General features: G+C 46.0%; 1 protein-coding gene across 1 annotated transcript; it reads left to right on the top strand.

Moving 5' to 3' along the window:
- The first annotated feature begins 11,085 nt into the window (after positions 1 to 11,085).
- BASP1 (brain abundant membrane attached signal protein 1) lies at positions 11,086 to 12,833 on the top strand. The gene has a single exon (XM_060244307.1). The coding sequence runs from the start codon at positions 11,128 to 11,130 to the stop codon at positions 11,845 to 11,847; it is 720 nt and encodes a 239-aa protein (XP_060100290.1). The 5' UTR covers positions 11,086 to 11,127; the 3' UTR covers positions 11,848 to 12,833.
- Positions 12,834 to 13,046: the final 213 nt, after the last annotated feature.

The following is a 13,046-nucleotide window of genomic DNA, read 5'->3' as shown; positions in this document are numbered from 1 at the left end:
CCAGTGCCACAACAATCTGTTTACAAAGTAACCCTCCTGTGCACATGTAAGTGGACTGAAAGTCCTGTAAGGGTGCTTAAGATCGCTGTCTGTTTCATAGAATCCGAGAGGCTTTGGGGTTATACTGTTACATGTTTTTGATCACCCCTGGGTTCTCACATTTGCAGTGGCACCTCTGACCAACAAAGTTTTATTGTGGCTAGAAGCGTGAAAGTGTATAGCCGGAATAAGCCTTCGGTGCCACTAAACTCAAATGTTGTTCTGCTGCTTCAGAGTGACCCACCTGAATCTGTTTTCAAATTCTGAGACTCCCCTTCTCCAAATTAAAAAATCACTCTGCCTACTAGGGAAATGTGGTTCTACAAACAGCAGCATCCACCGGAGTAGAGCTGTACTACATTTGGCATCTGGGTCATAAAATGAAAAGCATGTCCAGACAGTTATGGGAAACAAAACCTTATCTCCTCAGGAAATCACCAGGGACTTCCTGGAATTATAAAAAAAATTGTGTTAAAGGCACAGCTCTTTTCAGAACATGCCTGATTGCCTGGAGCTATTTTCTTTGAAGTATTTTTGTATTAATTCAGTCCTGCAGCCTAGGACTATATCTGATTCCTCCAGGGTTACATTACCATGGCGTGTAGACTCCAATGCTACCATGTTAACCATTTTATTACAATAATCCTTAGAACCACTAGCTACATTGGGCTTGAATAATTTGCATGCATTATTTCTAAGCCACTTTTCTAAATTGTCAAAGTAGTCTACAATAGAAGTGAAACAAATATGAATGTCTGGTAGTATTACATAGAAACAGCAACTGGAATGTTGGGATAGGAGTCTAGAAGTGTCATTTGAAAAAGCTAACACAAACAAGCAGATATTCCCTTCTCCTTCCCTCCAGAACCCTTTAGAGATATGATCAACCAAATTTGGTCTCCCTGCACTGCAAGGAAACCAGTCAGGCCTCTCTTCAAATTTGCCTTGAAACAAGGAATCTCCAAATGCACTGAACTCATGGGGTGTGGAATTTATTTATTTACTTCACAGAATCATAGAGTTGGAAGGGACCTCCAGGGTCATCTAGTCCAACCCCCTGCACAATGCAGGAAACTCACAAACACCTCCCCCTAAATTCACAGAATCCTCATTGCTGTCAGATGGCCATCTAACCTCTGTTTAAAAACCTCCAAGGAAGGAGAGCCCAGCACCTCCCGAGGAAGCCTTTTCTACCAAGGAATCGCTCTAGCGGTCAGGAAGTTCTTCCTAATGTTGAGCTGGAAGCTCTTTTGATTTAATTTCAACCCATTGGTTCTGGTCCTATTTCTGGGGCCACAGAAAACCATTCCACATCCTCTCTAGGACAACCCTTCAAGTACTTGAAGATGGTGATCATATCATTTCTCAGCCACCTCCTATCCAGGCTAAACATCCCCAGCTGCTTCAGCCTTTCCTCAGAGGACTTGGTCTCCAGACCCCTCACCATCTTCATCGCCCTCCTCTGGACCCAGCTTGTCTATATCCTTCTTAAAATGTGGTGCCCAAAACTGAACACAATACTCCAGGTGAGGTCTTACCAGAGCAGAGTAAAGCGACACCATCACATCACGTGATCTGGACGCTATAATTCTGTTGATACAGCCCAAAATTGCATTTGCCTTTTTAGCCACCGCATCACACTGTTGACATGTTCAGCATATGATCCACTAAGACCCCAAGATCCTTTTTGCACAGACTACTGCCAAGACAAGTCTCCCCTATCCTATAACCATACATACATAGACCTTTATTGGCATCAATACAAAAATACAGTATACCTTAAAACCAACAGTGACAGAATGGGATATAATAAAAGACCAGCAAAAGTTAAATGACATAAAATAGCTGTGGGCTATGCATGAGTAAAAGCCTCTCTGATTTGGATCGCAACCTGTAAAAAGCAAGCAACGTGAGTGGTAACAAAGTTGTGTTTCCCGTGAAGTAAAAAGCAGGCCTTGACATTGTCAGAAAGGCCTTGATGATTAGAGAGCAGAGCATCTAGGTATTTTACTCGTGGACTGCTATAGAAAAGACAGTCCAGAAGACCATGAGGGACTGTTTCGATGACTCCTTGACTACAAGGGCATCGTCTAAGATTGTGGGGGATTCTGTGGTATCTTCCAGAGAGAATGGCCGAAGGTAGTGCATTAAATCTGGCCAGCATGAATGCTCTTCTTTGGTGATGGTCAGTTTAGGAGAGGAAATAGGGAGCTAATAGCCCGGGAGTCTGGGATAAACCCAGATAGCTTGGGGACATCCTATAACCATACATTGGATTTTCCCTACATGCAGAAGTTTACATTTATCCCTGTTGAAATTCATTTTATCAGTTTTAGCCCAGTTTTCTAGCCTGTCATCCTGTACCTTGACTGTTTTCTACTGTATTTGCAACCCCTCCCAATCTAGTATTCATCTGCAAATTTAATAAACATTCCCTCTATTTTTTCATCTAAATTATTTATAAAGATGTTGGACAAAACAGGCCCCAGGACAGATCCTTGAGGCACTCCATTTGTCATTCCTCTCCAAGAGGATGAGGAACCATTCACAAGCACTCTTTGGGTGCAGTTTGTCAGTCAGTTACAGATCTACTTAACAGTAACAGGATCCAAACAAGTCTTTGGGTACCCCTGTTTAAGAAGATAAGGGAAGCCTCATTGGATTAGGCCAGTGGCCCATCCAGTGCAACACTCTGCCACACAGTGGCTAAAACCCAGATGCCTTCAGGAGGTCCTCCAGTGGGGGCCAAAACTCCAGAAGCCCCTCCCATTGTTGGCCCCCCAAGGACCAAGAATACAGAACATCACTGCCCCAGACAGAGTGTTCCATCTATATCTTGTGGCCAAGAACCACTGTTGGACACCTGCTCCAGTTGTTAATTCAATCAGCTGTCTATGCTTGTAGCTGCCACCACTTGCTGCAGCATTGAATTCCAGGTCTCCGTGAATCTTTTTGTGAAGAAGTACTTCCTTTTGTCTGTTCTAGGCCTGCTGCTCATTAATTCCATTGAGTGACCATGAGTTCTTGTATTGTGAGAAAGAGAGCAAAGTACTTTGTGGCAGTCTAGTCTAGATGTTATGGAGCACCATGAGAAATTAGAGAACCTGTGTAACTAGGAAAAATTGATTGTGGCTAGGAAAAATTGATTGCATCTTTGAAAGGAGCTTTATATTGGTTTTGACACAGATCTGAATCTGGCATTTCCCACACAGAAATAAGCATGTTAGAATATCAGTGCAGAAAACTTCATGTAGTGATATGCCAAAAATACATAGAAGCAGGCACAACATATCTGGCTGGTCCCAGACAAGAGTTTCATTAGATACAGAACCGGTGCTGGGACTGGTGTGGTGATCGTGGTGGCAGGATGGAGTGAAGGGCAGAAAGAGGCCCTTCCTCCATTCCCAGCCCCTGCTGCTTTAGCAGAATGAGAGCCACAATGCGGACTGCAGCAGTGGACGGTGCAGTCAGAAGAGGCTCCCTTTGATTAGCACCACCCTTCTCTTCACCTGTTATATTTGGCAGGCAGCATGAGGCGTCAAAGCTTCTGCTTGTTGTGAGAGATTATTTAGTATTATTTATTAGGCTTGATGAATTGCCCCATCCTGCCCAAAGCCGGCCTCTAGGCAATGTACAACAATGGGTAAAAATACACAGATCAATACATAAAACCAATTAAATTCAAAAACAGATTGCAGACCCCAACGGAATCATGTTCAAGTGCTGCTACTCCTGTGCTGTGGATGCTGCATCAAGGGCAGGGGATCCTCCTTAGGGGGGTGGAGGGAAGGATGCCAGCTTGGCCACTGGCACTGTCCTCAGGTGAAAGCCAGGTGGAACATCTCTGCTTTACAGGTCCTGCAAAACTGTAGAAGATCCCGCAGGGCTCTGGTGGCTTCTGGCAGAGCATTCCACCAGATGGGGGGAGGGGCAGGACTGAGAAGGTCCTGCCCTTGTTGAGGACAGCCGGGTCTCTTTGGGGCCAGGGGTCACCAGCAGATCCCGACTAGTAGAGTGTAAAGCTCTCCCAAGGACATAGAGGAAGAGGCGGTCCCAGAGATACATTCGTCCCAGACTGCTCAAGGCCTTAAAGGTCATAACCCAAACCTTGAACTGACTCGGGACTCAACTGGAAGCCAGTGTAGCTGGCACAGCACAGGTGGGATATGTGCTGCCCATGGCATTCCCGTCAGGCCCCGTGCTGCCACATTCTGGACTCATTGGAGTTTCCAGGTCAAAGTCAAGGGTAGGCCAGCATAGGACGAGTTACAATAGTCTAATCTGGAAGTAACCGTCGCATGGATTACCGTGGCTAGGTCTGAACAAGACAGGAGGGGAGCCAGTTGCCTAGCTTGGCAAAGATGGCAGAATGCCGTCTGGGGCCTCCATTGGAAGAGAGGTATCCAGAGCCACTCCCAAACTCCAGTTCTGATCCCCCCCAGCCACAGAACCTCCGTCTTTGATGGGTTCTGTATAAACTTCATTTACTCCATTTGCATGCCACTTTTCGCCCCAAAGGGACACAAAGCACCTCACAGAAAATGACTGAAATACATATTTTCCCAGTGAGTAAACAAAGGAAATAGATCTCAGGCTGGCCCTGATCCGTGAGGCTGAGAGCCACCGGATAAAACCCAAGGGCCAAGGTAACTTTGTCTCTTGCTTTTTGGTTCACCTACCTCTCCCCCCTCCCCCCCCCCACAAGTACTTGCAAGGACAAGAATACAAATGAGCTGATGATAATTTTCTGTCGGACATTCCATCCCCCCCCCGCCCCCGTTGAGTACCTTTTTGAAACTTAAAAGGGCATCTTAGTGAGTCCTGGTTGCCTGAGGAAGGAGAGGGGGTGTCCTGAGGCTGATCCACTTCCCTTCTTCATGCCCAGCTAATGAATCATTTCTACTTTCACAGCAAATCACTGTTTACCCATTGCCTTTGCTTTCACTGCAAACTCGAATTCCAGGCAATGGTTTAATCCCCAGTTGTATTCCCCCATTTCAAAAGCAGAAATGATTTTCTAGTTGCCTGTGTGCCAAGCTGGGGGAAGGGCAAGCGTGAGAATCTCTGGCTCCAGAGTCTGCTTTTAGACCTGAGCTCCGGTTAGGCATGCCAGCCTCCAGGTGGGACAGGAGGATTCTCTGGAATTACCGCTCATCTCCAGACTACACAGGCCAGTAGACAATGGCTACTTTGGAGGGTGGCCTGTGTGGCCCTGGACCTCCCTGAGGTTCATGCCTTCCCTGGCTTCACCCCCCAGGTCTGCAGGACTATCCCAGTCTGGATCTGGCAGTCCTGGCCTGGGGGAGGGGGACCTGGCAACCTCAGCACCGTTTAACTTTTGGGAGCGGCAGCAGAAGGATGGACTAGTTGCAGAGGCTGAAACAGCTGCAGAAAAATCCAGGGTGCCACTTAGAACAAACCAAACTGCTTTATCAAGCCTTTCACTGCTGAAGAAAGGAAGTGCGCCTACCAGGGCCAAAGGCATGGATACACAGAAGCTGGGGTGGGTGGAGGGGGGCAGAATCTGTCTCTGTCACCGAAAGAGAGCAGAGCTAACATTGCAGAGTATTTTCAGCTCTGCAGATCAGGTTTTCCCAGAGGTGCAGTGGGGAAAGTCACTCCTGGACAGAGCAACTGAGAAGGTTTTGTTGTGTGGCAAGGAGTGGCCATGATTCTCTTGGGGAAGCAAATGAAAAAGGTGCACAGGAGGGCAACCAAGAAGAAGACCAAAGCAGTGTGTAAAGAAACTGTGAAAGAGGATATGAAGAAATGTGGTCTGACAGAGGCACTGGGGGAAGAGAACAAGAAGAAAAGGGAAGTCAGGGAATTGCCAGGGGGAAGAAGCTCTTTCTTCATTTCCCCTCACCTAATTGTGTTTGCCTGTTCTGGCTGGCTACTTGTGGAGAATACGGTGCCCTCTCACTCATACCATCCGATGCCAGGAAATCCTGTCCTCTGTTCGACAAAGGGAACCACCTCGATGGTGTCCTAGGAAGATGAGGTTGCTAAGTGAGGGTGACCAGGTAACTTCTCAGCACCTATGAGAGAGATGGTCAACGCCTTGTATTCTCTCTTTTGCCAGCACTGCTTGTCAGAAACCTTGCCCAGATACAAATTTCATGCCAGAGGCTTTGTTGTGTGTAATTCTGATGTGAATCTCTGGCCTGCCGTTCTGACACAGATCTGACCTTTTCTCTTTGGATTGTTTCCAAGGTGTGGACCTTAATATGCTTGGGAATTTGTGCATTTCAAAAACCTTCTGCGTGTCCTCATCATTGTATTGCCAAATTTATGGACCCTAATTCCAACAAAAGATCATTTTATAAACTCTTGGTGAGCGCAAAAACCCTCAGGGGGATGGGGTTGCCAATCTTCAGGTGGCACCTGGAGATCTCCCATGATTACAGTTGATCTCCAGACAACCAAGATCAGTTCCCCTAGACCAGGGATGTCAAATTCATTTGGTAAGAAGATTGAATCTGACAAAAACGAGACTTTGTCGGGCTGGGCCGTATTGGGTTGGGCTGGGCTGGGCTATGTCAGACCAGGCCTTGTGTGTACCTATTTAAGATTAGGTAGCAGAGACATACATTTTATAAAGGACACAGGCAAACATAATTAAACGTTTTTTTAAAAACTTAAAACATGCTTAAAACATTAGTGCTTGTTGGTCTTAAAGGTGCTTTCTTTGTAGCTCTCCCATGGGATCCAGGGAGCTGGGCAATGGAAGCTCTGGCTCTTTCCTTCCTTCCCCAGGGGATGAGGAGGGGGAGGAGCCTCAGCTAATAGAAGGGAGAGAGGCTTGGCTCAGTAGCTCTGCTGTGCACTTGAGAGAGCCTGGAAAAGCAAGCTACTCCTCCCCCCCTTCCTCCCCAAGGGAGGAGCCCCAGCCCATGAAGAAAATAGAGACTTTGCTCTGAAGCGTCTGTGCGATTGAGCAAGCCTTGCAAATCAAGCTGTGAGGCAGAAGGAAGCAAGAGAGAGGGAGAAGGAAGCAGATGACAGCCAGTTGCTTGGGGGCCAGATAGGAGCCTTCCGAGGGCCTGATTCAGCCCCTGGGCCACATGTTTGACCTCCCTGCCCTAGACAAAACAGCTGTCTCCTACTTGAGTCCAGAGTCTAACCTCTCTCTACAGGTTTCCAGAGCACCAGATAGAATGTCCCTGCAGCCAAGGGACTCTTGTGTGAGTCTTCGTTCAAGAGCTGCCTGCCCCTTTGTGTGTGGAGTCTGTGTGATTGCTTAATTGTTGTCATGACCTGTGTTCCTTGGTGTTTCAACATGTAGCCTGTTAGAGAGGGGAGAAGCTCTCTGGAGAAAAAAGCAGACAGCGGGGGAGGGGGCTATTCTTAAATGAGTATATATATAAATATAATAGGGTCATCCTTTGCTCCCTGACTCAGAAGTCATCGGTGTCATCCATCCATCCATCCATCCATCCATCCATCCATCCATCCATCCATCCACCCACCCATCCATCCATCCATCCATCAACATCTCTCTCTCTCTCTCTCTCTCTCTTTCTCTCTCTCTCTCTCTCTCTCTCAATCCACGATTACATTGGGCTGTTGCTGTTAAACAGGAGAGCCATGTTTGAGCTGCTTGTCAAGATACATACCTAGTTCTTAAATTTATTCAGGAAATATCTAGGCTGTCTCTCCACAGGCCTTATATACAATGAACAGCAGTCAGGATCGCAGTTGGGAATGCAGACCGTGGTCCGGAAACCTGAACCTGGTCTCCAAAGCAGGGCTAGATCTGGTTCCTTCCTCCACCATGTCCCCAGTTGGCTTCTTCATCCCAATAAGTATACAGCTGCCATTCGCTCTGTTGGAAAATACTAAAACGCTACATTCATAGTAATGAGAAAACCTGTTCCTCTGACAGCTGGGCAGACAGCCAGCTTCAACTGTCAGGGTCCCTCTGAGGGAGCAGCAAGTTTCGGTGTGGAGCACATGGACTTTTTGTTCCATCTTCTCTCATGGCCCAAGATACTCTTGACCTTCCTCTCCTTCCCTCAGTCTCTCCTACTCCCCCCTCATAATGGCTGGCATTTTTCTAGCCATGTTAAAAAAGCAACAACTTTGAAAAAAGAGGCACCTCGCACAAAAGCTCGCTTGTATTATCCGGACATTGCCAGGCAAACAAATAGAGGCTTAATTGGGGATTGGCTATCTGGAACCAAATATACTCTCGCCATTGTTTAAATCTTGGTTCCTGCTGATTTGCAAAACTGCTCTGAAGTGTGATGTGACTGGATGGGCACAAACAACTTCATTCCCTTTATATAATAAGCATTAGAGTGGCCTGCATAGGCGAGCTGTGAGAACTGGGGTGGCTCTAATGTCATTAGGCTTCAGTGACCGAGCCTGTGGACCAGAGTCGGGTCGATGACCTCTCTCATGGCTGGTGGGGAGTCCATTTTGGATTCTGGTGGTGTTTATGGAAGCCAGTTTTCACACAGCTCTAACTCTGAGGAGTAATTCCTCTACCTATGCATAGACAATGGTCAGCACAGGTAATTTGAGTACAGCAACAAACAGTGAAACAAATTCACAGTGCTTCATAAAGTGATATCCTTGTGCCTGCAGTGAAACCTAGCCATCACACTTTAGGGGAGAACACAGGTCTAGGAACTCAATTCTGTGTCAGATGTCACCATTGTATGTAAGTTGTAAGTTCTCCTCAATTCCTATCGATGCTGTATCCAATTAGGATTAGGACCATGGTGCATGCGCCTTCCCCCTGAACTATTTTCTCAGCTGAAACAGTCCCAAAGGAGCAGAATTTGGGGAGATGCCCATGTTCTCTGGGATCCATGTCAGTCTCTCCACTAGGCCCAGTAGCCATTCCCCATTCTAAAACAGTCCCCTGCGGGTGCTGTTGAGTGGCAATTGGGGAGATCACACAAGGCACATGAGATTGTATTATGTCTGGTACAGAATTGTAGACCCAACCTGTGTAATGTGTAAACAGAACTCGCACATCTCTTTAGAGATAAAGCCATAAGTTCCTGGCCTCACAGCAGAGATGGAGAAGGAGAAACAGACTTGCTGTGTATGAGCTGCATACCTATGGCCATGGCTCAGTGCTAGAGCATTGGCTTTGCATGCAGAAGGTCCCAGGTTCAGTCCCTGACATCTCAAGGGGAACAATCTCAGGTGGTTGCAGTTTTTGGGAAAGACCTTGAGAGTAGGTACCAAACAGAGCAGATGATGCTGACCTAGAGGGACCAAATTAGAGTTGGCATTAGGAAGGTTGAGATATTGATAATGCACAGGATAAAGGATATCCACTGTGTTCTCTAGAAGGGAGGGACATCAGCTCTATGAGGCTAGGGTTAAGGTCACAGACCACTATCTGGTGGGCCACAGATCTGGCCTTGACTTGATGTTTCCTAAAGTTTCATTTGTAAAGGAAGTAATATTTCAGGTGCTAAAAAGATTAGAGGATTGTACTGTTCGATACATTTTTGTTTGGATCTTGCTTGTAATGCATCTGCTGAGAGCTACTTGGTGGCAAGAATCCTGCTTTTACTGATTTCCCATGTGACCTGCCCCACAAAGGGCTCAAACAACCCAAGTTCCTCTAAAGCTCAAACAACCCAAGTTCCTATAAAGCTTTTGATTTGAACTCAGCATTTTGAGCAAGAGTGAAATCTGAGAGCATCCTGTGCTATGGTGGTGGTTTTCGGCTCCAGGTCACAGCTGACGGGTGTCAATTTGGTAAGGGTTTTCAAGGCAAGAGACATTCAGAGGTGGAGGTTGCCATTGCCTGACTCTGTATCGTGACCCTGGGATTCACCTTTCCAAATACTAGCCAGGGCTGACCCTGCTTTAGCTTCCCAGATCTGAAGAGATCAATCGGGTGAGCCTGATCAGGCTGCAAGGAAAACACCTGTAGTCATTTCGACAGATTTTGAAATAGATCAATAGGATTAATTAAAATCAACCAGACAGAGGGGTGTACTCATCTTGATTCAAATGTAATTGTAGACTTGTATTCCTAGTTACTCCTGTTCTGGTTACTACTGTTGGTGGTGCCTGTAGGCAGGCCTCATTTCGGGCAGGAGCTCACAGGAGCGGAGCTCCGGAACCTCTTCTTTCTTAACCTCCCCCTCCCCCCCGCAAATACTTGCTTCTGGGCTCCATGGTTCAAGCCCCCTGTGAGAATTTTGCTGAACTTAAGATTTGGCAAACTTTTTAATATTTCCCCCCACAAAAAATGGGAAAATAATCAAAACATATAAATCAGACATCATGCCACTGTTGCCCCATAGGAGAAAGTAATTTTAAGGTTTTATTATAACAATTATAATTCAAGAAGCATTTTAAGGTAGACCCTGAGCTGATATAATTTAGTCCACCTTCTGGTGCTGCCAGGAGTGTGTGTGGCATATGCAAAGGAGTTGTGCTAATGAGCTCCAGCACCTCTTTTTCTAAGAAATGACACCTGCCTATAGGGAAGTATTCGTTTCCTCCTTGTATTATAATGATGTGAGGATTGGAATGGCATGGGGAAGACAGAGAGGGGTTTCCTGTGGGAAGGGATATTTGTCCAGTGGATGCATCTTTCAAGTGATTCATACAGTTTGTGAAGAGCGTATATTTTGTGGAGGAAGAGGAGCAGGCATTGAATCAGTCAGATTCTCAAACTAACACACTGCGCAAGGTTGTTGTTGTTGTGAAGATGACATATAGGAGGAGGGGAATAATATTGTAAGCCACTTTGGATCCTCATGGTAGGGGGAAGCATGGTACAAATAAGTGACATAATGGGGGATTTGAATACTGGCCCTTTTGATCCTAGTCAAACACTCTTAACCAGTACACCCCACTGGATCTCTTTCTTTAATGTCTTGAAGGACAAGCATGACGCTTGGATAGACATAAAAGGACTATATAAGTTTGTGGAGTAGATCTGTCCTCAGCCTTGAGTTGTGGAATCTGTCCCTCTTATCTCCCAGCACTGCTCCTCCTTTTATGTGAAGAGAATGAACCAATTTCAGTTTGTTTTCCTGGGTGATATGAGAAGGAGTTATTTTATTTTTGTGTAACCTTTTCCTTTTCTCTTGATTCCAGAGCTCCAACATGGGAGGCAAACTGAGCAAGAAGAAGAAGGGCTACAATGTAAATGATGAAAAGGTGAAAGACAAGGACAAGAAGGCTGAGGGGGCAACTGCCGAGGAAGGGGAGGCTCCAAAAGAGAACGAACAGAGCCAGCAGACCACCACAGAGACGGCCGAAGTGAAGGAGAACAACAAGGAGGAGAAGAGCGAGAAGGAGGCTGCCAACAAGGTGGATGACAAAGAAGGGGAGAAAGACAAAGCAGGAAGCCAGGAAGAGGCCAAGAAATCAGAGCCTGAGAAGCCAGAGGCAGTGGTCGATGCCAAGGCAGAGCCGCCGAAGAGCAATGAGCAGCAGGCGCCCAAGCAAGAGGAGCCCAGCTCTGCCGCCGTTCCTCCGGCCAGCAGTGAAGCACCGAAACCCTCAGAGCCCAGCAGTGAGGCAAAAGCTTCCCAGCCTTCAGAAGTCACCACTAGTAAAGGAGATGACAAAGGCAAGGAGGATGGGGACGCCAAAAAGACTGAGGCTCCAGTACCTGCAGCCCAAGAAACTAAAAGTGAAGTGGCTTCAGACTCAAAACCTAGCAGCAGCGCGGCTGCGCCTTCTTCCAAGGAGACCCCAGCGACAACAGAAGCACCTAGTTCAACTCCTAAGGCCTCAGAGCCTGCAGCCCCACAAGAGGAAGTGAAACCGTCTGAAGCTCCGGCAACTATTTCGGATCAAACCATAGCAGCGAAAGATTAAATTTGGACAGCCTGTTGGGAAAAAAAAAAATAACCACTTAAAACAACCTGTGTCTTTTTTTTAATTTCCTCCCCCCCCCCAACTCTACTAACTTGTTTCAGATTCGAAATAAGAAATATGTATTGCCCATGAGGAAATAAAAAATAAAATAAAATAATGGATTGTCCCATTCAGTTCAGCGGGAGGGAGGGAGGGAGGGTGGGAAAGGGGCTTGTGGTGGGGGCAGGGGTGGGGTAGGGGTGGGAAACCAAATAGTATTTTTGTGGGGGAAATATCTAATATACTTTCTGCCAATTCTACAAAGTCCTGTATTTCAATCAGATATTAAAATCAGAAGACAGCCCTGATGTCTGAAAGTACAGTACTACTTCTTTTTTTGTATCTGAACTGCTGCAAATGCACTCCGCCAATGTATTCGATGGGTTCTTTTTTCTCCAATCAGGGTTTGGGAGTGATGAGATAATTGATTCTGCTCTCTGGGCCAGTGCCACATGCCAATCAGACCTTTATCGAAGCAGTATTTCCTATGGTTTTGTTTTTACTTTACAGCCTTTTATTATTTTGTATTTTTATGCAGTGAATGAATGACAACTTTCAGACAAAAAAATGTAGCTGTCCACATTTTTTTTCTCGATGCCAATCCTCTGATTCTTCTTCCTCTCCAAATATTTTTTGGGAGTTTAAAAATATTTAAAAGAAGCATTCTTCATCCTACTTAGCCTACCTAGATTTCTCATGACGAGTTTAATGCATGTCTGTGGTTGGGTGCACCTGTAGTTCTGTTTATTGGTCAGTGAAAATGAAAAAAAAAAAAGTCTGCGTTCTTTGCAGTTCCAGTTTCTCTTCCATTCTGTGTCACAGACACCAACACACCACTCATTGGGAAAAAAAAGATGAAAAAAGCAAAATGTACAATGGATGCATTGAAATTATATGTAATTGTATAAATGGTGCAACAGTAATAAAAGTTAAATAATTTAAAAACATCCAAGGTGTAAGCGGTTGCAAATTTATTTAACATAAGACATAAAATCATAAGAGGAGCCCTGCTGGATCAGACCAATAGCCCATCGAGTCCAGTGGCCAATGAATTCCTCTGGAGGGCCAACAACACGGCATAGAGGCCAAGTCCTTCCCTTGATGTTGCCTCCTGGGATTCAGAAATTCAGTGCCTCTGAATGTGGAGATTCCTGTCAGTC

This window comes from Heteronotia binoei, chromosome 7 (assembly GCF_032191835.1).
Source record: "Heteronotia binoei isolate CCM8104 ecotype False Entrance Well chromosome 7, APGP_CSIRO_Hbin_v1, whole genome shotgun sequence".
Lineage (NCBI taxonomy): Eukaryota > Metazoa > Chordata > Lepidosauria > Squamata > Gekkonidae > Heteronotia > Heteronotia binoei.
The sequence above is the reverse complement of the archived record's forward strand: the minus strand, read 5'-3'. Positions and strand labels throughout refer to the sequence as shown.